This window comes from Microcebus murinus, chromosome 18 (genome assembly GCF_040939455.1).
Source record: "Microcebus murinus isolate Inina chromosome 18, M.murinus_Inina_mat1.0, whole genome shotgun sequence".
In the NCBI taxonomy this organism is placed as follows: domain Eukaryota; kingdom Metazoa; phylum Chordata; class Mammalia; order Primates; family Cheirogaleidae; genus Microcebus; species Microcebus murinus.
This window is the reverse complement of record NC_134121.1, coordinates 46,892,538-46,916,579: the sequence shown is the minus strand read 5'-3', so window position 1 is coordinate 46,916,579 and position 24,042 is coordinate 46,892,538. Positions and strand designations below refer to the sequence as shown.

Sequence of the window (24,042 nt, the reverse complement as noted above, 5' to 3'; positions counted from 1 at the left end):
GCAAGAGCGAGACTCCGTCTCTACTAAAAATAGAAAGAAATTAATTGGCAAACTAAAAATACATATAAAAAAAATTAGCTGAGCATGGTGGTGCATGCCTATAGTCCCAGCTACTCAGGAGGCTGAGGCAGGAGGATTGCTTGAGCCCAGGAGTTTGAGGTTGCTGTGAGCTAGGCTGACACCATGGCACTCTAGCCAGGGCAACAGAGTGAGACTCTGTCTCAAAAAAAAAAAAAAAAAAAAAAAAAGCCTAGAAATAAAGTAAGGAGTGGAGTAATATATAGTCTAATTGGCTCCACCTTGGGGTTAGTTTTGGGGACAGGTTTGTGAGGTGGACAAAGGGTGAGATCAAGAAATTCTGTTTTTCCCCCTTGTTTTTAAAACATTTTATTTCATGCAAATTTCATATGGTACAAAAGTATTATATGCTTGAGCCTGTCTCCCAAATTGAATTTTTTTTTTAGTACTTCAAGCCAACTTTCCTTCAGAGGCAAATAAATAAGAAACATATTATATAGAGCATATATAGAAAAGTTTCTTTTATAAGAACAAAATTATCTGGACATTTTATATTTAGTAGACTTTAGCAATCCAGTTTATGTTTACAAATCAAGTTCATTGTTAGGAGGTTCCCATTACACACAAGAAGAACTCAACAGATAGCAGCTATTTTAACCTGTGAGGCAAAAAATATCTGATTTAATTGTTTTCTTGTATTTTTTGAAGAAGATAATCCATCTGTAAATTCAAGTTTGGTTGGTCCTTTTTAGTCTTTTTGTTCAATATTTTGAACACTTCCATTTTCTTCTTTTTGTAGCACCTTTGAGCTGCTTCTGTCACTTGTTTTCTTCTCTCAAATTCTTGTTTCTTAGCAGCACACTTGGCTTGTACCTGCTCATATTTTTCTTGTGCTTTTTGATTTGATGTTTTCTTTTTATTTTTCTTTGGATTATTAAAGGACTTTACTGTCTTGCTACACTGCTTTTCTGCCTGAGGCTTGTCAAAGCTACACTGATCTTCAGACAAAGCCTGGTCAGTGCTGTTCTGTTCTTTAAGCAAAGGCCGGTCACCTTTTCTTAGTTGCTTCCTGAGTCTTTCCTCTTCAGCTAAATAGAGATGTTTCGGATGATCTGGGTACCGATCTTTGAATTGGGATTCCTGCGATGGTTGAGCCTTCTCCTTCTTCCATAGCAATTTCCTGTAATTTTGCTGAATCTTCAGTGTCCTTCAAAACACAAAGCCTTGTCCCTCATGAACGCTCCCCATGAAGGCTTGCGAACAGTTAGGCTGCCATACCCTCTGTTTCGCATTCTTATTCTTGAATGCGACTGAAGATCCCCCTTTGCAAAGTGTCCCCAAACCCCCCTTCCACTGCCACTGTGCCATTCTCACTGGCACCATTTCTGCAGACTCAAGATCAAGAGATTCTTGAAAAAAATGCCATGAAGAACAAATAGGTGGGGAGAGTACGCTAGATGAAAAGAGAGTAGAGAAAACATAACCAAATATAATGGCTGCAATTTAATTGAATTCTGGTTTGAAAAAATAAAAACCACTGCAACAGAGGAGATAGCTGATGAAATTTGAATATGGACCGGAAATAAGAAGACATTGAGAAATTATTGCAGGTTCTCTTAGGTATGAAAATAATCTTGTGTTTCTGTTGGAAAATGTCCTCACGCTTAGATCCATGTCAAAGTTCTTAGGAGTGAAGGGTTGAGATGTCTGTATGTTATTTTCAAACGAAACAGCAAAGGAAGTATATGTAAACGGAGATCTACAGAGAAAACGTGAGCAGTTGTTGCATCTAGGTGAAGATTTTCTAAATACTATTTTCGACAACTTTGTTTGAAATTTTTCAAATAAAAATGTTGGGGAAAGAAAGAGAATGGAGGGACTAAGTTGGCAAGCAAATAACTTCCTGGCATCTGAGTCAGGCACATCAGCAGGTGTTTGTGGCCCCCAGTTGCCTCACCCCCTATACCAAAGACTGGGGAGAAAAGCCTGGTAGGCGGAAATGACAGACCCTTCTCTGATGGTTTCTGTGTATCGATTCGGCTTATTAGCAGTTGTGACAGCTTGCTGCTTGGATTGCTCTCCCTTGTCCAGAAAGTGAGGGACAGCACTATCCTCACAATAACTCAGAGGAAGACATTAAAGCTCAGAGGGGGAGATATTTTTAACCATGGTCACACAGCTGGCCTGTGGTGGAACAAGGACTTGAACCCAGAGTCTTTTAACTGTAGGATCCAAACTGTGAACTCCAGCACTGGGCTGGCATCTGCAGGATCTCAGGTCCACCATGGAGCCTCACATTTGAAGAGGGTTGCTGACAGATCAAAGCAACCTTCTTTGATCTGTCTGGGAATCTTGTCCTATGAAAAACATTGGGGATTTATTTCTGTCTGGATAAAAATGACTTGGGAGAATGCAATGACTAGACCCAAACTCTCAAAGAAACATTATATGGCAAAGCAAAGAGGTTTATTTTGCACAGCAGGATAAGAACAAGTGATAGATTTCAACATTCTAAGGATAAGAAACACTTATTCCAAATTGGAATGGGCTGCTTTGAGGTACTGAGCTTCCTGGCACTGAAAGTATTCAAGCAGAGGCTGGATAGCCATCGGTCAGGCTTTCTACTCTGAGATGCTACTCTCCTCTTCTCTCAGTGCCTATGTAATTTACCTACCACACAATGCACCCATTTTAAGTGAACAATTTGATGGTTTGTAGTAAATTTACAGTTATGCAACTATTACCACAATCCAATTGTAGAATATTTGTGATTGTAGTTTTTGCTTCCCAGAGATTATCAGCATCGAGGGTAGATCCAGGTCTCACTTGGCTGTGGTCTCCACTGGCCTAAGAGCAGTTCTCTGTGCTCTGGCCTTCCCACCAATCTCCATCCTCTCTCTGTCCATTCAGCTCACACCACCCTGACACATGCTATTCCATGTTCCTGGGCTCTGGGCCTTCCCCAGATGTTACCACTGGGCACCTTTTGCTTCTTTCCCTCTCCCTCTGCCATGCTCTGGGGGCTAGTGTCTTCGTATTTGGCAGATTCCAAGGCAGCAGTGTGTACTCAGAAGGATGTGGGTCCTGGTGCCCCAGCCCTGTATTTGAATCATAGCCATGTGGCCTCCAACAAGTCACTTTTTCTTCTTGAAGGTTAGTGTCCCCCTTTTGTAATGCAGATATAATATACAGGCCTTGCTGGGTGTGAAGTTCAGAGATAATATATATAGGTAAAGTGTCCAGCACAATATCCAACATGCTCAATACATGGTAGCCATGATTATTGCTGCCACCTTCATTATTATTGACACTCAAATGTCCTCTGCTCTGAGTGCCTATTTCACCTTTCTCTTCCAGGCATATCCCTGTTCTCTGGGTCTCTCCTGGTGTCTGGCACTTACTACAGGCAAGGAGATGGTTTCCCCTACACTTGGAAACCTGGTGGTAGACCCCAGCCAGGGCTGCAGGCAGGTCAGCTGGGATGGAGCACTAGCACCACCTAGTGGCAACGTGCAGCAGAAAGGTGACTGGCTTGGTTGCCAGTCTTGCATTCTTCACATGACCTGATGTCCAGTGCCTTTGCTATCCTGTCACTGTTTGAATCCTTCAGTTTGCCCATGTATATCTATATTCCCAGAATGTTCTGATACACAGTAGGGTAAAATCTTTAAAGTCAATATTTAACAAAAATTATACCACACATTTTATGGTATGAATTTTCCCCCATAATATCAACTTCATTATTATCAATAAACAAGGTTTACTTTTGTTAAAATTCAACTCACATTCCCCTTCTCTATAATTTGAATATATATCTTTTGAAAAAGGAATTTTATAAGGTTAAAGAAAGTGTTCACGTACAAATACGGCCAACAGTTGTCTGGGCAAAAGAGTTCTAGACTACGGAGTGAACTTAGCTCATCTCCAGGTCATTTTTATTAATATCTGGAGGAAAACATAAAACATGTTTCCAAATAGTTCATAAGATATTATTGTTATCCAGAAGAGGGAGGTAATGCCATGCAGAGTGGTCTAGACAAGAGATATTTTCATAGCAAAATTTAGCACCAACTTGGGGGCAATTCAAGGGGTAGCGAGGAGTTTCATCCCCAAAATTAACTTCTTAATTCTCTCCCAAGCTCTCAGAATTCATAGGTATGTGGTTCTGGGAACAGAAACTAACCAAAACCTTAAGTTGGAGTAAGATAACTATACCGGGGATGACTCCGTCCCAGGAGTGAGCCTCCTGCTTTGTGTGTAAAACATTCAACACGGAGCAGGGACGTGGAAGCCGAACCCAGGACACTGACACCAAAACACAAACTCAACCCTTCACTGAACTGTGGGGCTCTGGGAAAGAGCTTCACAGCCTCATGCTGGGTTAGTGCCCCCAAAAGTCTCCATTTGGCAAATAAGGGAAGGAACTAGTATAAGGATTGGGTATTTTCCTAGTGCTACGAAAATGAAATTGTTGATACTCTAATGAAAAAGATCACTGATTTCTTTAAATACAGCAGGTTAAACCAGGAAGTCTGGGCTAAAATATAAGTTAAGGGAAAAGTTCCAATCTGAACCTCTTCACACTTGCAGTAAGCAAGTACATTTTCTTCCTTGAGGATCATCTGCTTTAAAGCACGGAAAAGTGAGCTGCTAACTCCCACAGTGATGGGAAAGAATGACAATTCCTTCCTTTTTACAGAAGGGCACCAAAGGCTAACAGGACTCCAAGTATGCAGAGGCATCAGAACCAGGACTGTAAGAACTGAACTCAGTCCACTCTCCTCCCTTCCCCTGTGAAGCCCACCCTGGCTATCATGTCCCAGTGAGCCCTCTGGACTCTTCCTTCAACTGCAAAAATGATCATCAAAGCTACTGAAATGGAAGGTAGCATTCTAACATTGTTTTTTTAAAAATATAATAATGGTTTTCCTATAGGGTAGATAAGGCATGGTTCTTATAGGGTAGATAAGGCACAGTTCTTACAGGGGTAGATAAGGCACGGTTCATATAGGGTAGATAAGGGACGATGTGAGAAAGCTGCCCCTGCCCCCAGCTACATAGCACACGTGGCTCCTCACATGTGCACGTGCACAAAGAACAGGCCAGATGATTTTGCCACAATGTGCAGGGAATGGATCACTTCCCATCACTTCTGATTTGCAAGCTGGTTAGTGAACCAGTCCAGACCTTCATAAAGCCCATCTTCATTGGTGGCACAAATAGCCTGAATGTGCCAGTTTCTGTAGTGGAAGGAATTTAAGCCCAACTTGTCCGTTATCTCTGCTGTGTTCATAGCATTGGGAAGATCCTTGAAAGAGAAAATTCAAAAGTCAATTTATAACGCTGTGTCCAGATAATGAAACATGCTCTTCCCTGCCAAATGTGCCCTAACCCACAATCTTCTCTGTATCAGTTGATGACAACTCCAGCCTTCTAGTTGCTCAGGCCAAAAAGCTTGAAATCATCCTTACTTTTTCTCTTTCTCAATGTCACAGCCAATCTGTCAGGATGTCCTAATGGCTCTACCATCAAAATACATTCAGAATCTGACCACTTACCACCTCCACAGCTATTACCATGATTGAACCCATTGCTTCTCACCTGGATGACTGAAATAACTTTCTAAATGGTCTCCCTGCTTCTCCTCTTAACTTCCTAAAGCCTATTCTCAATGCAGCAGTCAGTGAAAGTTGGCTCAAATCACTCTTCTATCAAAACTCTGCAACAGCTCCCTTTTGGGGTAAGAGCCAGAGTCCTTACCATGATCCACAAGGCTTTCAGAACCAGACACCTCTTCTAATTAGTCTGCTCTATCCTTTCAACTGGCATTCACCACATGTTACTGTATTATAAAATTTACTTATTTATATGTTTTTTATTTACTATCTGTCTCCCCTAAATAGAATGCAAGCTTTACAAGAGCATGAATCTTTGTCTATCTTGTCTTCCAATGTATCCCAAGTGCCTAGAAGTGTCCCTGGCACAGAATAAGCTCAAACTAAATTTGAGTAAATTAGCATTAAAGAGAAAGGTAGATCTAGATGTACTGATATGAGAAGTCTTCAAAGATATGCTAGAAGGTTGCAAAACAGAATGCATAGTATGATCTCTGGAATTTAAATAGGAATATAATCATGTAATTGCTTATTAAGGCATAGAAAGTTGTATCTCTGGAAGAGATATAAGAAATTTAACAATAAAGAGTTCTGGTTTTATAGTTAAAAACAGGGCTAGGCATGGTGGCCCACACCTATAATTCCAGCACTTTGGGAGGCAGGAGGATTGCTTGAGGCTAGGAGTTCAAGACCAGCCTGGGCAACATAGCTAAGACCCAATTTCAGTCTATCTACAAAATTTTTTTTAGAAAATTAGACAGGTGTCATAGTGGGCCCTGTGGTCCTAGCTACTTAGGAGGCTAAGGCAGGAAGATCATTTGAGTCCCAGAGTTCAAGGTTACAGGGAGCTATGATCAGGCCATTGCACTCTAGCCTGAGTGACAAGAGTGAGACCAAAAACAAAAACAAAACAAAACACCCAACCAAACAAAAAATACTCAGATTCATTATTTTCTTCTTTTGATGGTCATTATGTTCAGTAGTAAAAACTCCAGACTGACATCAAACGTGAATAGTAAGATAATGGTTGAATGAATTGTGATCCATCTACCATTTAAAATCATCTTCACAAAGAATTGGACAACAAGAGTAAATGTGCTTGATAAATCTGAAGTGACAAAACAAGATGCAACATTGTCAAAACAGTATGATCTCAATTATATAACAAATAGACTCATGAAAGGAAAGTGGAAGGAAACATCAAAGTCTAACAGTGGTCACCTCCGGCTGGTACAATGCCACATGATTTTACCTTCTTTTTCATGCTTAGTTCAGCTTAGAATCCTGAAGATGGATAGTTCTACACTTGGCCCTCCTCCCCTGCCTCCTTTACTGCTTTATATGTATATACTATAGAAGGCCTTTATCCTTCTCCATGACAGCTCATGCTTAGTTCAGCTTAGAATCCTGAGGATGGATAGTTCTAAACTTGGCCCTCCTCCCATGCCTCCTTTACTGCTTTACATTTATATACTATAGAGGAAGGCCTTTATCCTCCTCGACGACAGGCCCTGTATGGTCCAATCTCACCTCCCTTGCTCTCCTGCTCATTCTGTTCCAGCTGCACTAGCTGCCCTGCCGTTCTTACAATCGCATGGCTCCCTCTCTTCTGGCCTTCTGGTCTCTGCTCAGATGTCATCTTGTCTGAAAGGCAGTCCCAGTCCTTCCCCACTCCTATCCTGCCCCCTCACTCCACTTTACCTTCTTCCACAACACCTACCACCCAACACATTACATGTTCATTATCAACTGACTCTCCTTCCACCAGCAAGTATGCTAGTGGAATGCATGGATTTTTGCATCCATGCATCTTGTATCCATGAATGCAAGGATTTTTGTCTGTCTTGTTCACTGATATATAACCAATACCTAAAATCAAGCCTGGAACTTAGTAGATGCTCAATTAACATTTGTCAAGTAAATGAATGAATTTAAGACATTCTAAAAAGGAGATGATGGGAGAAGTTATGGTTAATAAAAACTGGGAAGAGGGAGGCAAGCATCTAATTTAAATCTCTTTCTATGTGTGTGTGTGTGTATGTATGTATGGTTATTTTTGGGGGTTTTTTTGGGGTTTTTTTTGAGACAGTCTTGCTCTGTTGTGCAAGCTAGAGTGCCGTGGCATCAGCCTAGCTCACAGCAACCTCAAACTCCTGGGCTCAAGTAATCCTCCTGCCTCAGCCTTCCTAGTAGCTGGGACTACAGACACCTGCCACCATACCTCACTAACATTTTGTTTCTATTTTCAGTTGCCTGGCTAATTTTTTCTATTTTTAGTAGAGTTGGGGGTCTCACTCTTGCTCAGGCTGGTGTCAAACTCCTAATCTCAAGCAATCCTCCTGCCTCGGCCTCCCAGAGTGCTAACATTACAGGCATGAGCCACCTCGCCCAGCCTAAATATCTATAATTTTAATTGAGACATTTGGCAGTACATTATAGTTCCAGGATTCTGAAAACCAACAGCACACCTGTTTATTTGCAAACACCAATAAAACTGCCTCTCTGAGCTCATCTTCCGTTAACAATCTGAATAGTAATTCCTGGGCCTCACCAATCCGTTTTCTGTCATTACTGTCAACCACAAAAATCAGACCTGGAAAGAAATCACAAGCATGTTAGTAATCTGAACTTGAAAAGAGAGCAGCTATTTATATATCTTTATAGCTTCTCACTGGTTATGTGTGTGATTTCACCAAACACAATCAATATGAAAGGATATATAATCTTTACAGTTAGGAAGACTCACTCAGCAGTTCATGTGACAATAATGATAAGGATAACTTGGTGTTTATCTGACAGTAAGTCCTTTGAGACAAAAAGGTGAAGTGGCTGCCAAAAAAACTAATTTGATCATAGGCTGTATCACCAGTAGTGATGGTAGCTCAATTTCTAGGATGTGGGTGAAACTAAGCTTACTCTACTGTGTATCGGTCAGAACATTTTGGGGACAGAGACATACCTGGGCAAACTGGAGGGATTCAAAACATGACAGGATAGCAAAAGCATTAGACACCAGGTCATATGAAGAATAGTTGATATAACTGGGGAGATTTTACTTAAACAAAAGACGCAGTGGGGGGCGCATGGCTATCCTCAAATAGCTGAAAGGCTATGACATAAAGAGGTTCAAAGTGTTTTACACAGCTTTGTAAGGCGGACTGAAGATTGTGGGTGAAAACAACAGGAAGTCAGCATAATAGAGTCAGCAGAACTGAAGATGTAATGAGTTACCTCAGGAGGTACTCCTATCACCAGAGATATCTCTACCCAGCTTAAGCTACCAACTTGTCGGGACACTGCGTAAGGGACCCTGGTAGGCAAACAGTAGTGGGATGAGATGACCTCTTGGTTCCCTTTTACAATGAGATTTCATGACTATGTTTAGGAGAGGAAACCGGTGCTAGCCTTGTTCCCTTTCCCTCTGTGCTTCCCAGGCCCATGCCTGAAGCAGCTGCCCTGGAGCAGCCTGTGCTCCTGCAGCTTCTGCACATTTGGGGCTTGCATGTGAGTCAAAGTCGTGTCTGCTATATCACATCAGGTTAGAAAACGAAAAAATGCAAAACATTCAGAACTCCCCTGAAGATTTGATAGGCTATCAGTAGTTCTGGTCTCGGATCATAGCTAAGCAAGCCAGGTTATCAAGAAATTCAAAATCCTTAGTCACCAATACAAAACTGACAGGGAGGAAGCTGACATACTATCCATTTGCCATTCCTAATAAAAGCTTTATAATATTAGATAGCAGTTTATACCATCTTTATATAAGTCCTCACCTAAAAACCTAGCATCAGACCGACCACACATCTGAACTAAGAGAACCTATAAAAGCTATATTTACACATGACGAGTATACTATGTGTTTTTTAATAGGGGATATATACATATATGGCTGTTTGTATATGCATAAAATGTCTAGACAGATACACAAGAAATAAAAGTGGTTGTCTAGGGAAAGGGAACTGAATGATTAAGGGACAGGAATGAGACAGTGACTTTTCACTGTTGGCCCTCCATATGCATGGGCTCCGCATCCATGGATTCAACTAACCACAGATCAAAATTCTTCAGAAAAAAGAGCTGCACCTGTATTGAATGTGTACAGACTTTTTTCACCATTGTTCCCTAAACAATAGAGTATAACAACTATTTACATAGCACTTACATAGTCTAGCCTTCATATGACCTGGTGTCTAATGCCTTTGCTATCCTGTCACTTTTGAATCCCTCCACTTTGCCCATGTAGATCTATATCCCCCAAATGTTCTGACTGATACACAGTAGGTATGCTTATTATCATCCATATCCTAGAAATTGGGCTACCATCACTACTGGTGATACATCCTATGATCAAATTAGTTCTTTTGGCAGCCACTTCACATTTTTGTCTCAAAGGACTTACATTGTATTAGGCATTATCTGTAATCTAAAGATGATTTAAAGTGTCCAGGAGAATGTGCATAGGTTATATGCAAATACAACACCATTTTATCTAAGGGACTTGAGCATCCTTAGATTTTGGTATCCCCCTGGGGGTCCTGGAGCCAATCCCCCTCAGACACCAAGGAAAGACTATGTATCCTTTTCTTATTTCTGAATTTTGAACCATATAGGTATGTTGCCATTCAACAAATTGAAATAACTGAACCTAAAATCAAGGAGAGAAATCTTTTGACATAATAACTAATGGACAATTTTATATATTACATATATATATATACACACACACACACACACACACACATACATATACACATATATAGAAATCACATAGGGGCCGGGCGAGGTGGCTCACGCCTGTAATCCTAGCTCTCTGGGAGGCTGAGGCGGGCGGATTGCTCGAGGTCAGGAGTTCGAAACCAGCCTGAGTAAGAGCGAGACCCCATCTCTACTATAAATAGAAAGAAATTAATTGGCCAACTGATATATATATATATATATAAATTAGCCGGGCATGGTGGCACATGCCTGTAGTCCCAGCTACTCGGGAGGCTGAGACAGTAGGATCGCTTGAGCCCAGGAGTTTGAGGTTGCTGTGAGCTAGGCTGACGCCACGGCACTCACTCTAGCCTGAGCAACAAAGTGTGACTCTGTCTCCAAAAAAAAAATAGAAATCACATAGGGACTGGGTTTAGGGTGAAAAACAGAAAAAGAAAAGAAATCACATAAACAGTTCAAATTTCAATCTATACAAGTGAAACATACAAAATCAAATGTCTTAATAGACAGCTAAAAGCATCCATTATGTTTTGTCATATTTGACATACTGATGAAGAAAATTTAAATTAAAAGACAGCCTGATCCTTAGAAATTGGCAGGAAAAAAAGGGGACAGCATCTAAGACTACTCATAGCTGAGACATTTGTTTGAGCCAGAGACAGCAAATCCATTCTTCAAATAGCTCCCAATTTTTACTTCATGAAAAGTCTAGATTACCCACCCCAACATCCTAGAATATAGCTAGCTCCCTGCCATCAAAATAATAGTTACTGAAATTCAGCAAAATTAGGCTTGTTATAAAGAGATTGAAGAAAAAAAGGCATTTCAACTTGGCATTTGAATGTGAAAAGTCTCAATAGGGTTAAAAAAGGAATCCTGCCAGAGAATGATGAAGAAACAATCTGGGTTTCTATCTCAGTGCCTGCTACCTTCTAGCCACAAAACTAAGCATTTCAGAAAATCAATCTCATTTAAGCCCAGTGATGCAGGCAGTAGGTATTATCTCCATTTTAAGATGAGGACATTGAGACAAAAGAGATTACTTAACTTTCCCAAGGTTTCATAGCAGAGTTGTGGTTCAAGCCCACATGTTCTAGCTTTATTATGGATGAGAAACTGCAATGGTTTGGCCAAGTTGTCTAGTGCCAATCCAAGATACATGGACACTCTGAGTATCAAAAAAATATTATCTGCAATAGATTGAAACACAACAATATAAAAATATAAGTGTCACCATGGAAGTTGTTAGGGTATCAAGTGGTTTCTCCAAAAATCCACAAAGGAAAAGAATGAAGAATTTTTCCTGCCTTTCTTGTATAAACTATATTTCAGGGAAACCAAGTATTTGATAAAGAAATTCTTGATTTAGGCCAGGTGCGGTGGCTCACGCCTGTAATCCTAGCACTCTGGGAGGCCGAGGCGGGCGGATTTCTCGAGGTCAGGAGTTCAAAACCAGCCTGAGCAAGAGCGAGGCCCCGTCTCTACTATAAATAGAAAGAAATTAATTGGCCAAGTAATACTCACGTCATGGCACTCACTGTAGCCAGGGCAACAGAGTGAGACTGTGTCTCAAAAAAAAAAAAAAAAAAAAAAAAAAAGAAATTCTTGATTTAAAAGAATTTCAGCTAATAAATTCAAAAGGAATAAGAAGGTGTAGGGAGGAAATCACCATTTTGTAATTCCTAACAAAATAATGGATCTAGGCAATGGTCTTTAATGGATGCTAAAATCATTAGGTAAAAGGTAGAGAACTTTAATTTGGGAGAATTAGGCTGATACCATCAGCCTGAAACCATTTGGCAACACAAAAAGTGTGACAGCCTGCTGGTTGCCAGTGGCTGGAGGGAGAGGGGTCAGGGAGTTATTGTTTATGGATATAAAGTTTCAGTTTTACAAGATGAAAAGAGTTATGGAGATGGATGGTGTAACCATAATGGTGGCTACACGACATTATGAATGTATTTAATACCACAGAGCAATACATTTAAAAATGATTAAAACCTAGGTGGGCATGGTGGAGTACAGCAGTAGTCCCAGCTACACAGTAGGCTGAGTCAAGAGGATTACTTGAGCCCAGAAGTTTGAGACCAGCCTGGGCAACATAGTGAGAGCTTGTCTCACAAAACAACAACAAAAAACAAGAACAAAAAAGAAACACCAAAAATGGTTAAGAGGGCAAATTTTATGTTAATGTATTTTACCACAATAAAAAAAAAAAGAAAAACATAATTACCCAGCAAATCCACTCCTAGGTATATATATCCAAAAGAATTGAGAGTAGGGACTCAAACAGATACTCAAACAGATACATCAATGTTCACAGCAACACTATTCAAAATAGCCAAAAAGTGGAAACAACCAAGGGTCCATAAACAGATGAACGGATAAACAAAATGCAGTATATTCATACAATGAAATATTATTCAGCCATAAAAGGAATAAAGTTCTGATACATACTACAACATGAGTGAACCTTAAAAACCTTGTGCTAAGTGAAAGATACCAGACACAAAAAGACAAAAATGGTTTCACTTATACGAAATATCTAGAATAGGCAAATTCACAGACAGAAGGTAGAATAAAGGTTACTAAGAGCTGGGGGAAAGAGGGAAAGGGGACTGGGCGTGGTGGCTCACACCTGTAATCCTAGCACTCTAGGAGGCAGAGGTGGGAGGATAGTTTGAGCTCAGGAGTTCAAGACCAGCCTGGGCAAGAGTAAGACCCTGTCTCTACTTAAAAAAGAAATTAGCTGGACGACTAAGAATATATAGAAAAAATTAGCTGGGCATGGTGGCTTGTGCCTGTAGTCCCAGCTACTCGGGAGTCTGAGGCAAAAGGATTGCTTGAGCCCAGGAGTCTGGGGTTGCTGTGAGCTAGGCTGATGCCATGGCACTCTAGCCCAGTTAACAGAGTGAGACTCTGTCTCAAAAAAAAAAAAAAAAAAAAAAAAGAGAGTATGGGCAGTTTTTGCTTAATGGGTGCCAAGTTTCTGTTGGGGGTGATGAAAAATGGAAATGGATAGTGGTGATGGTTGCAAAACACTGTAAATGTACTTAATGCCACTGAATTGTATACCTAAGAATAGTTAAAATGGGAAACTTTATGTTATGTATATTTTACCACAATAAAAATATTGTAAAAGAGAAAAAAAAGTTTTTAAGTGTGACAAGCAAACTTCTGTGTCAGGATAGGAAGAATACTTAGGAAGTATTTTTGCCCTTAAAATGAACCAGAATCTAATCAAACCTCTAGAATAAACCACCACTTTATAGGAAATCCATAGATAGACAAACAAGGTAAATGGCACAATAATCAGCCACATTCAGAATGCGGAGTAAACAGTTAAAACAATAAAAGGCACAGAAAAAAAGGGAGGGGAGACTGTTGTAGAATAAGAGACTAAAGAGACATAGCAACAAAATGCAATGTGTAAACTTTATTTCTGATGCAAACAAACCAAATGTAGAAAGGATATATTTGATACAATTGGGGAAATCTGAATAAGGACTAGGTACTAGGTATTAAAAAATTATTAATTTTGGAGATGTTATAATGGCATGGAGATTATGTTTCTTTTTTTAAAAGGTGTTACTGGAAATGAACAGTAAAGGATGAATGAGTAAAAGGCATCATGTCCAGGAAGAGCAAAATGTTGATTACTTTTGAGGCTAAGTGATGGGTACATGGGGGTTCATTATGTTATCCTCTCCCTCTACATATTTGTTTTATTTATTTATTTATTTTTTTTTGAGACAGAGTCTCACTTTCTTGCCCAGGCTAGAGTGAGTGCCGTGACGTCAGCCTGGTTCACAGCAACCTCAATCTCCTGGGCTCAAGCAATCCTCCTGCCTCAGCCTTCTGAGTAGCTGGGACTACAGGCATGCACCACCATGCCAGGCTAATTTTTTTTTGTATATATATCTTTAGTTGGTCAATTAATTTCTTTCTATTTTTGGTAGAGACGGTGGTCTCGCTCAGGCTGGTTTCGAACTCCTGACCTCTAGTGATCTGCCCGTCTCGGCCTCCCAGAGTGCTAGGATTATAGGTGTGAGCCACCATGCCCAGCCTACATATTTGTTTTAAATTTTCCACTAAAAAAAGGTAAAAAGAAATAAATGCACTATTTTAAGGAAAGATATTCTCAAATCTATAGCCTGAGAAGATAACTGCAAATAGACTTAAGTGCCAAAGGTAACAGCTAAAACATGATATAAAATACAAAAGGACAGTAGCTTGGGTGTCTGGTCTGGAAAGACTGACAAATATAAATCTTTACTATCAAATACGTGAAATGAAAACACCATCAGCAGTAGAACTTTCAAAACTAATAGATTCCAAGTAAATTTTAAACTGAGTAATTTGTAGATGCCATACGGTTAATGCTCTACATGAGAATCGAGGTGTAAAAACTATAGTGGGCCATCTGTGTCCACGGATTCAACCAACCTTGAATCAAAAATTTAAAGAAATGGTAAAAGTGAGAACCAAATCAAAGACTCAATTCCCTTAAAAATAGCAACAAAGAAAATAAAGTACCTAGGAATATATTTAACTAAGGAGGTAAAAGACCTCTACAGGGAGAACTATGAAACACCAAAGAAGAAAACAGCAGAGGATGTAAACAGATGGAAGAACATACCATGCTCATGGGTCGGCAGAATCAACATTGTTAAAATGTCGATACTACTCAAAGTGACCTACAGAGCTAATGCAATCTCTATTAAAATACCATCATCATTTTTCACAGATATAGAAAAAATAATTTATGCTTCGTATGGAACCAGAGAAGACCCTGTATAGCAAAATCAATCCTAGGCAATAAAAACAAAATAGGAGGTATCAATTTACCAGACTTCAAACTATACTACAAGGCTATAGTAATTAAAACAGCTTGCTGGCCGGGCGCTGTGGCTCACGCCTGTAATCCTAGCTCTTGGGAGGCCGAGACGGGCGGATTGCTCAAGGTCAGGAGTTTGAAACCAGCCTGAGCAAGAGCGAGACCCCGTCTCTACTATAAATAGAAAGAAATTAATTGGCCAACTGATATATATATAAAAAATTAGCCGGGCATGGTGGCGCATGCCTGTAGTCCCAGCTACCCGGGAGGCTGAGGCAGAAGGATCACTCGAGCCCAGGAGTTTGAGGTTGCTGTGAGCTAGGCTGACGCCACGGCACTCACTCTAGCCTGGGCAACAAAGTGAGACTCTGTCTCAAAAAAAATAAAAAATAAAAAAAATAAAAAAAAAATAAAAACAGCTTGCTATTGGCACAAGAACAGGGACATTGACCAGTGGAACAGAACAGAGAACCCAGATATAAAACCATCCTCATATAGCCATCTAATCTTCAACAAAGCAGACAAAAACATACACTGAGGAAAAGAATCGTTATTCAATTAATGGTGCTGGGAAAACTGGATAGCCACATGTAAAAGACTGAAACAAGACCCACACCTTTCACCTCTCACAAAAATCCACTCACTCTGGGTAACAGACTTGAACCTTAGGTGTGAAACTATTAGAATTCTAGAGGAAAACGTTGGAAATGCTCTTCTAAACATTGGCCTAGGCAAAGAATTTATGAAGAAGTCCCCAAAGGCAATCACAACAGCAACAAAAATAAATAAATGGGACCTGATCAAATTAAAAAGCTTCTGCACAGCCAAAGAAACTGTCAAGAGAGCAAACAGACAACCCACAGAATGGGAGAAAATTTTCACAAGCTACACATCCGATAAAGGGCTGATAACTAGAATCTATTTATAACTCAGGAATATCAGCAAGGAAAAATCAAACAACCCTATCAAAAAGTGGGCAAAGGACATGAATAGAAATTTTTCAAAAGAGGACAGAATAATGGCCAACAAACATATGAAAAAATGGTCAACATCTCTAATCATCAGGGAAATGCAAATCAAAACTGCAATGAGATATCACTTATCTCCAGTAAGAATGGCCTTTATCAAAAAGTCCCCAAACAATAAATGTTGGGATGGAAGCGGAGAGATAGGAACACTCCTGCACTGCTGGTGGGACTGCAAACTATTCAACTTTCAACTATTCCACTTTCTGTGGAAAGCAATATGGAGATACCTTAAAGCAATACAAGTAGATCTACCATTTGATCCAGCAATTCCACTACTGGGCATCTACCCAAAAGATCAAATGACACTCTACAAAAAAGACACCTGCACTCGAATGTTTATAGCAGCACAATTCACAATTGCAAAGTTGTGGAAACAACCCAAGTGCCCATCAATACATGAATGGATTAATAAAATGTGGTATATGTATATCATGGAGTACTATTCAGCTTTAAGAAAAAATGGTGATATAGCACCTCTTGTATTTTCCTGGATAGAGCTGGAACCCATTCTACTAAGTGAAGTATCTCAAGAATGGAAAAACAAGCACCACATGTACTCACCAGCAAATTGGTATTAACAGATCAACAACTAAGTGGATGTATAGGAATAACATTTATTGGGTGTCGGGCAGGTGGGAGCAGGGAGGAGGGGATGGGTATATACAAACATAATGAGTGAGATGTGCAACGCTTGGGGGATGGTCATGCTTGAAGCTCTGACTCTAGGGGGGAGGGGGGCATGAGCAATATATGTAACCTTAACATTTGTACCCCCATAATATGCTGATATAAAAAAATAAATTTTAAAAATAAGAATAGCAATACAATAAAAATACAAATTAAAAAACAATACAGGCTGGGCGCGGCGGCTCACGCCTGTAATCCTACTCTGGGAGGCTGAGACAGGCGGATTGCTCGAGGTCAGGAGTTTGAAACTAGCCTCAGCAAGAGCGAGACCCCGTCTCTACTATAAATAGAAAGAAATTAATTGGCCAACTAATATATATAGAAAAAATTAGCCGGGCATGGTGGTGCATGCCTGTAGTCCCAGCTACTAGGGAGGCTGAGGCAGTAGGATTGCTTGAGCCCAGTTTGAGGTTGCTGTGAGCTAGGGTGACGCCATGACACTAACTCTAGCCTGGGCAACAAAGTGAGACTCTGTCTTAAAAAAAAAACAAACCAAACACTAAAAAACAATACATTATGACAACTATTTCCTGAGCGTTTATATTATATTAAGTATTATCAGTAATCTAGAGATGATTTAAAAAATACCAGAGGATGTATGTAGGTTATATGCAAATATCACATCATTTTATATAAGAAAATAGAGAAACTGTGGATTTTGGTATCCAAGGAGGTTCTAGAACCAAGCCCCATTGATACCTAGGGATGACTGTATGTGACCAGTCCCAGATATCTTAATAGGCAATATTCAGTAAGGTGTCATTTATCTAAAATATAATCAATGAAAAAACTCAAATAGATTGATTGGGGAGTACATTAAAATCCCTACTTTTAAGAAACCAATGGTAAGGAAACAAGGTATTGATCTGGGATATTCGTGCCTATTCATGTGCTGGTACGACAGTAGGACAGCAAGAAGGGACTGTTGCCACAGATGCCAGGATTCGGGATTTGGGATTCTATCTATGCCTGTTTATCTATTTCTCCCCAGAGGCATAATTTTTAGACATTCTCAACAGGTTTAAAAGAGTTAACTGATTTCAAATTCTTCCCAAACCGGTACTTTATCTAAGTCACATTTACCTGTCAATAAGCTGAAAGATAAACTATCAGGATAACCATTTTCTAACCATTCTGGATTAAGGGAAGTTTCCTATACAGAACATTAAAGTCCACATACTTTTTCTAGGAACATAGGGACCACATCTCAAAAAGAAACCTTCTTAGTAAGTTAGGAGGCCATCAGAAGAGAGGTAATGACGGCCAGTCCAAATAAATCAGAATACTACAGGGTATTGCTACAAGCATCCATCTTTATTTTTATTTTTTATTTAATTTTTTTCAGACAGGGTGTCACTCTATCACCTGGGCTTTAGTGTAGTGGCATGATCATAGCTCACTGCAACCTCAAGCTCCTGGGCTGAAATGATCCTCCTGTCTCGACCTCTAGAGTAGCTAGGACTACAGGCACACGCTACCATTTTTCTATTGTTAGTAGAGACGATGTCTCACTCTTGCTCAGGCTGGTCTTAAATGCCTGAGCTCAAGTGATCCATGTCGGTCTCCCAGAGTACTAAGATTACAAACGTTGAGCCACTGCACCTGGCCCCATCTTTATATACAATTTATAGAAACAGTTCCAAGGGTACAGACTGGATAATCTTTACCATTTGTGTTCTTAAAATAATGTCGCCACATAGGTCTGATTGTGACGTGGCTAGCAAAATCCCAGACTGTGAGGCTGATATTGTTATATTCTATCGTCTCCACATTGAAACCTAAATGGAATAAAAAGAAAACTTTTAATTATGACTTTCTGGTTGAGCAATTCAAAATAATTTCAACTAACATTTGGATAGTACTTTCAATGTACAAAACACCTTGCTAGTCAAAGATCCATAGTTTACAAAGAGAACGTGCTACCTTACTCTTCCACTCATGACAGGTGCCTCAAATATTCTCTACTCTCCAATCTGAGAACTCAGCCACATTTAACTGGTCCTACAACGATGGAGTCCCCACGACTCTGGCCTGTCGCATCCATTCTCCTCTTTCCACATCCCTCCCTAGGCAATCTCACTCGTTCCTAGGGCTGCATTACCATCTCTGTACTGACAACTCTCAGATTTGTATTCTCCAAGCTCAGACCTCTCTTCTGAGCTTCAGGCTCATAATCTAACAACTTTGGTTGTTCAAGCTCCAAAATAAGGTTATCTGTAAAAAAACTGAGTTTAAATCCCTACTCCTCAACCTGGTCCTCTACTAGTTATCCCCTCGTTGACTCATTGTACAAGCTGAAACCCGGGGAGGCATCCTAGACAGATCCCACTTTCTCACATGCAAAGCCCCACTACCAAATCTGACCAAATCTTCTCTACTTAGCTGGACATCACCTCAACCATCAAGTCAACCATAGTTGACTTGAGCCAGAGTGAAGAAAAGAAATCACACACCATCTTTTAACACCAGGAACACACTTGGTGTGGAGAGATGAGATGCTTCCACTAAGGAAGGCCAGCTGGAACCGAGAGTGACAAGGAGGCACCAGCAGAGTTCCAGCTCCCACCTCAGGCTTCTGCTGGGACACTAACTGAAAGGAATGGAGGGAATAACTACCCTCACTGTTTAAATCATTATCTTTTTCATTTTCTTGTTTTTTTGTTTTTTTTTAAGACAGAGTCTCACTCTGTTGCCCTGGCTAGAGTGCTGTGGCATCAGCCTAGCTCATAGCAACTTCAAACTGCTGATTTCAAGTAATCCTTCTGCATCAGCCCCCCAAGTAACTGGGACTACAGGCATGTACCACCATGCCCGGCTAATTTTTTCTATATATTTTTAGTCATCCAGCTAATTTCTTTCTATTTTTAGTAGAGATGAAGTCTTGCTCTTGCTCAGGCTGGTCTCCAACTCCTGAGCTCAAGCAATTCTCTCTCCTCAGCCTCCCAGAGTGCTAGGATTACAGGCATGAGCCACCACACCTGGCCTATCTTTTTCATTTTTGCCGAGCAGATAGGATTAAATTTGCTTAACCTGAATGTGTTCACACGTCTCTCTTGTGAACGTGGGAATGTGCTAGAGATGCTGGGAGCAATGAGTAAAGGATATATAACCTGGTTTTTGGCCTCAAAAAGCTTATGCTCTTGGAGTAGATAAGATTTTCAAAAAGAAATATTCAATAACATAAGAAACGTGTAAAAATATAACACACTAAATTGTAAACTGGAATTGCCACAGGTCATTAACATACCTGTCGTAGGGACAGCAGCCACAATCTTTCCCAGCTTCAATGTATACAAGATGGTGGTTTTTCCAACTCCATCCAAACCCAACATAAGAATCCTCATCTCTTTTTTCCCAAATAGACTTTTAAGCAGCTTTTCAAAAACGTTTCCCATTGTAATTGAATTCTATAACATGAAAAGAAAAGCAAGTCAAATAATTGCTCTTTGCAGAGACACAGAAGCAATATACATAAAATACAAGTCTCAATTAGAAATGACTCCTAGTAAAAGTTAAACAATTTTAAGCACAGTTTGGCCAATGAGTAGTCCATCTTGTTTTCAAAGGGAGATGCAACTAAGCCTGTGATGCCTTGTCAGAAAATTATATTTTCCACTGCAGCATCAAGTGGGATATGCAGAAGCACAGCCTTAATACTGCCACTATGGTGGCAGGCTTCAGTCATCTTAGATTCGGAAGCAATGCCACAACAAATACATTTACACCTCATGCTAAATCTCTTGAAATAAGAACTTATGAAGTAGAGAAGCCATTTATTTCATGCAATATGAAGCAAAGTCCTTAAGGCAGGTTAAATAACAGTATCTGTTGGAAATTTAGTACTTGCCTTTGGCTAGTAGATGACCCAGAAAAGAACCTAAGAAATTCCAGAGGTTAGGAAATTCAGCATGGGAAATATGACTGCTAAGAGATACCACAGCATCCAGGGTTCTGTTGAAGTAACTATCACCTTACTCTCAACCAGTTTTCAGAACTTTGGGTTCAGTGCAGTGGCATGATCATAGCTCACTGAAACTTCAAAGTCCTGGGATCAAGCAATCCTCCTGTCTCAGCCTCCCGAGTAGCTGGGACTACAGGCACATGCCATCATGCCCAGCTAATTTTTCTATTTTTAGTAGAAACAGGATCTCATTCTTGCTCAGGCTGGTCTTGAACTCCTGAGCTCAAACCATCCTCCCACCTTGGCCTCCCAGAATGCTACAATTACAGGCATGTGCCACCACGCTTGGCCTAATTTTTAGAACTTTTTATTGAAATATAATTTACATACAGATAATAAACATGCATGATAACTGTGAAGTTCAATGAATTTTCACAAACCAAACATAGCTGTTTAACAACATCAAGAAAAGATGGGCCGGGCGCTGTGGCTCACGCCTGTAATCCTAGCTCTTGGGAGGCCGAGGCGGGCGGATTGCTCAAGGTCAGGAGTTCAAAACCAGCCTGAGCGAGACCCCGTCTCTACTATAAATAGAAAGAAATTAATTGGCCAACTGATATATATATAAAAAATTAGCCGGGCATGGTGGCACATGCCTGTAGTCCCAGCTACCGGGGAGGCTGAGGCAGAAGGATCACTCGAGCCCAGGAGTTTGAGGTTGCTGTGAGCTAGGCTGACACCACGGCACTCACTCTAGCCCGGGCAACAAAGTGAGACTCTGTCTCAAAAAAAAAAAAAAAAAAAAAAAGATGACTATCAGACCAGACTCTCTTATGCCTCCTCCCAGTCATTACTCCACCAAAGGTAATCATTACACTGATTTCCAATAGCATAAATGTTCAATATTTTATTTTTCAGTGGACAGCATGGTAGATTACATAAAGGAAGGCAATAGTAAAGTTAGACTAGCTTTACAGAAATTTACAATCTTTTTTCTTTTAACAGATCAGCCCACTTGAAGTGTGAGCTTGACATTCTAATTAAAGTCTTAACAGGAGTAACGTGTCTACACCTCTTAACCAAGCTCTGGGAAGTCTATAAAGATCTTCCAAAAGAAAAAGACATACATCCTAGTTCCAGAGACTGTGATTTATTTTCCTTTTAAATTGCTAACCACAGAAAGCTTTTACTCCTGGGCAGGGCAGGGGGAAGATGCAACAAGAATACCCAATCTCCTATTCATCCATACCCTAGTGACCTCAGAAGGAAGGTGTGGGGCGAGAGGAAACTTTCCCTTTCCCCCAGACCAAAATTCACTGAAAGATAGACTCACAATTAAGGCAGATTAATAAGACGAAGAGGTTATTCACCCCACACACATGGGAAAAATCAGAGTGATTACTCAATATCCCAAGGGGATACAGATATTTTTATACCCTCTTTTTAGAGGTAAGAAGATAGGGAATGTAGGTAATTCTGCTTATAGGCAATAAATGGTTGCTAGGGAGGATGAATGGATGGGGGAAACAGACCGACTTGTAAATGATTTTCTTTGCAAATTAAATTAAGCTTGAGAGACAGGTATTCTATTTAAAATTATTTGGGCCAGGTCTGGTTGCATTCTTGATTTTCTTTCCCGCAATATACTGAGGTACCAGGGAGGGGAAGGGAATTCCATTGTTCTTTATTCTATTTTTTTGAGACAGAGTTTCACTTTGTTGCCCAGGCTAGAATGAGTGCCGTGGTGTCAGCCTAGCTCACAGCAACCTCAATCTCCTGGGCTCAAGCGATCCTACTGCCTCAGCCTCCCGAGTAGCTGGGACTACAGGCATGCGCAACCATGCCCGGCTAATTTCTTTTATATATATATTTTTAGTTGTACAGAGACCCCGTCAATAGTACAGACAGGGTCTCGCTCAGGCTGGTTTTGAACTCCTGACCTCGAGCAATCCGCTGGCCTCAGCCTCCCAGAGTGCTAGGATTACAGGCGTGAGCCACTGCACTGGGCTCCATTGTTCTTTTGATGGGTCCCTCTGGTTATGCAGATAGAAAGCCTTTTCCAAGGGCCTGTTGGTCTCTAAGGGCCTTTAATTCAAAATACTCTTTATACCAAAGAGTCATATTTTGGGATGAAATTTCCTGAGTTCCTTCAAAGGTAACCAAATTCCAAAAGCCACACCCCAGAAATTCAAGTTTCCCACAGTAGCTTAACATCATGGATTATGTTCAAGTACACACCACTTCAGCTACGACCAGAGAAAGCGAGCACAGAATTTACCCTGTACGCAGTGCGGAATAGGTGACCAAAGAATGACGAATGCTTTAATGATTCACCTAAGGTCCATTATAGGTCTACAGAAGTCCAGTGCGTTGCAGCACTCAAAATCTTTCAGGGCAACAAAACTAGAGATTCCTTTTCTTCGCTCCCGGAAAAGGACAAATCTTACAGACGAGGAAAACCTTAAGAAGCATGCTCGCGAAGGGAAGGTTCTTCCCGCCTAGATGCCCCTTGAGACAGGTGGTGCCTGATTCCCCCTGACAACCGCACAGAGCACACCACCTTGTTCTCTCTCTCGCTTCGCTTTCCTCTTCTTCGCACTTCTGTGCCGCAGGCGCCCGCGGCCCACACTCCCCAGCGCCGCTGGAGACCGGCTGGAGTTAAGAGGCCGCCGACCACTCGGCCTCTTTGGCACGCTCACCCTCCCGGCCACAAGCACCAGATGTCCATCAGGGAAAAACAACAGCTAGACCTCAAGGGCTGTGGCAAGGTCAGCGTGCGTGGCGGGCACCCGGGCTGCCAGGCCGCTACCTTCTCAACCTGGGGCCTTCGGGAGGGCAACCCACCATGCCGCTCTCGGTTCCCCGCTGCCCCGGCCCTAGAGAGGGCGGAGCAGGAAAAGCACGGCCCAACCACTTTCCACAGGCCACTGCCGCACTCCATTTTTCTGCCCGCTGACTAAGCGGAAATCCAGGGGGGCCTTGAGTGCTGCCGTCCCTTCCTGTCAGCCCCGCGACTCAGCTATCGCGGTGAGTCGCGGCTCTGAAGGCCTTTACTCACACAGTTACCAACTCTGCCGCCTTTCGGATTTCCGCTCCCCTCAGCAAAACTGCTACGGGCGTGGGAGCAGGAACAGCAACCAACCAATCACCCACCACCTCTTGGAGCTCTTAACCAATGAGCTCGATATCTTGTGAGTGACGACAAGTCTGACCAATGCAAAGAACAATAAGGGCGGCGGG

At 41.0% G+C, this 24,042-nt stretch overlaps 1 protein-coding gene and 2 pseudogenes across 3 annotated transcripts; all 3 read right to left on the bottom strand.

The window, feature by feature from the left end:
* Window positions 1–235: 235 nt before the first annotated feature.
* Window positions 236–2,343, bottom strand: LOC105863666 (thyroid transcription factor 1-associated protein 26 pseudogene; annotated as a pseudogene).
* Window positions 2,344–2,462: 119 nt separating this feature from the next.
* LOC142861962 (putative uncharacterized protein encoded by CRHR1-IT1) lies at window positions 2,463–3,629 on the bottom strand (annotated as a pseudogene).
* A 133-nt stretch (window positions 3,630–3,762) lies between these two features.
* LOC105863667 (ADP-ribosylation factor 2-like) lies at window positions 3,763–23,998 on the bottom strand. 3 transcript variants are annotated; one of them, XM_012751075.2, is made up of 5 exons: window positions 23,861–23,958; window positions 20,149–20,308; window positions 18,569–18,679; window positions 8,102–8,226; window positions 3,763–5,326 (listed from the first exon to the last, which is right to left on the bottom strand). In XM_012751075.2, exons 2-5 carry the CDS (start codon window positions 20,294–20,296, stop codon window positions 5,165–5,167), a joined length of 546 nt encoding a protein of 181 aa, XP_012606529.2. In that variant the 5' UTR covers window positions 20,297–20,308; window positions 23,861–23,958; the 3' UTR covers window positions 3,763–5,164. The 3 variants fall into 3 exon arrangements, with proteins under 3 accessions (XP_012606529.2, XP_012606528.2, XP_075850763.1); XM_012751074.3 differs by having other exon boundaries at window positions 23,363–23,953; XM_075994648.1 differs by lacking the exon at window positions 18,569–18,679 and having other exon boundaries at window positions 23,363–23,998.
* Window positions 23,999–24,042: the final 44 nt, after the last annotated feature.

Coding starts and splice junctions, on each gene's coding strand:
- LOC105863667 (XM_012751075.2), bottom strand. CDS start 20,296: ATGGGAAACGTTTTTGAAAAGCTGCTTAAAAGTCTATTTGGGAAAAAA. Junction 18,680..20,148: donor GGCTGCTGTCCCTACGACAG/GTATGTTAATGA, acceptor TATTCCATTTAG/GTTTCAATGTGGAGACGATA. Junction 8,227..18,568: donor TTATTTTAAGAACACAAATG/GTAAAGATTATC, acceptor ATTTCTTTCCAG/GTCTGATTTTTGTGGTTGAC.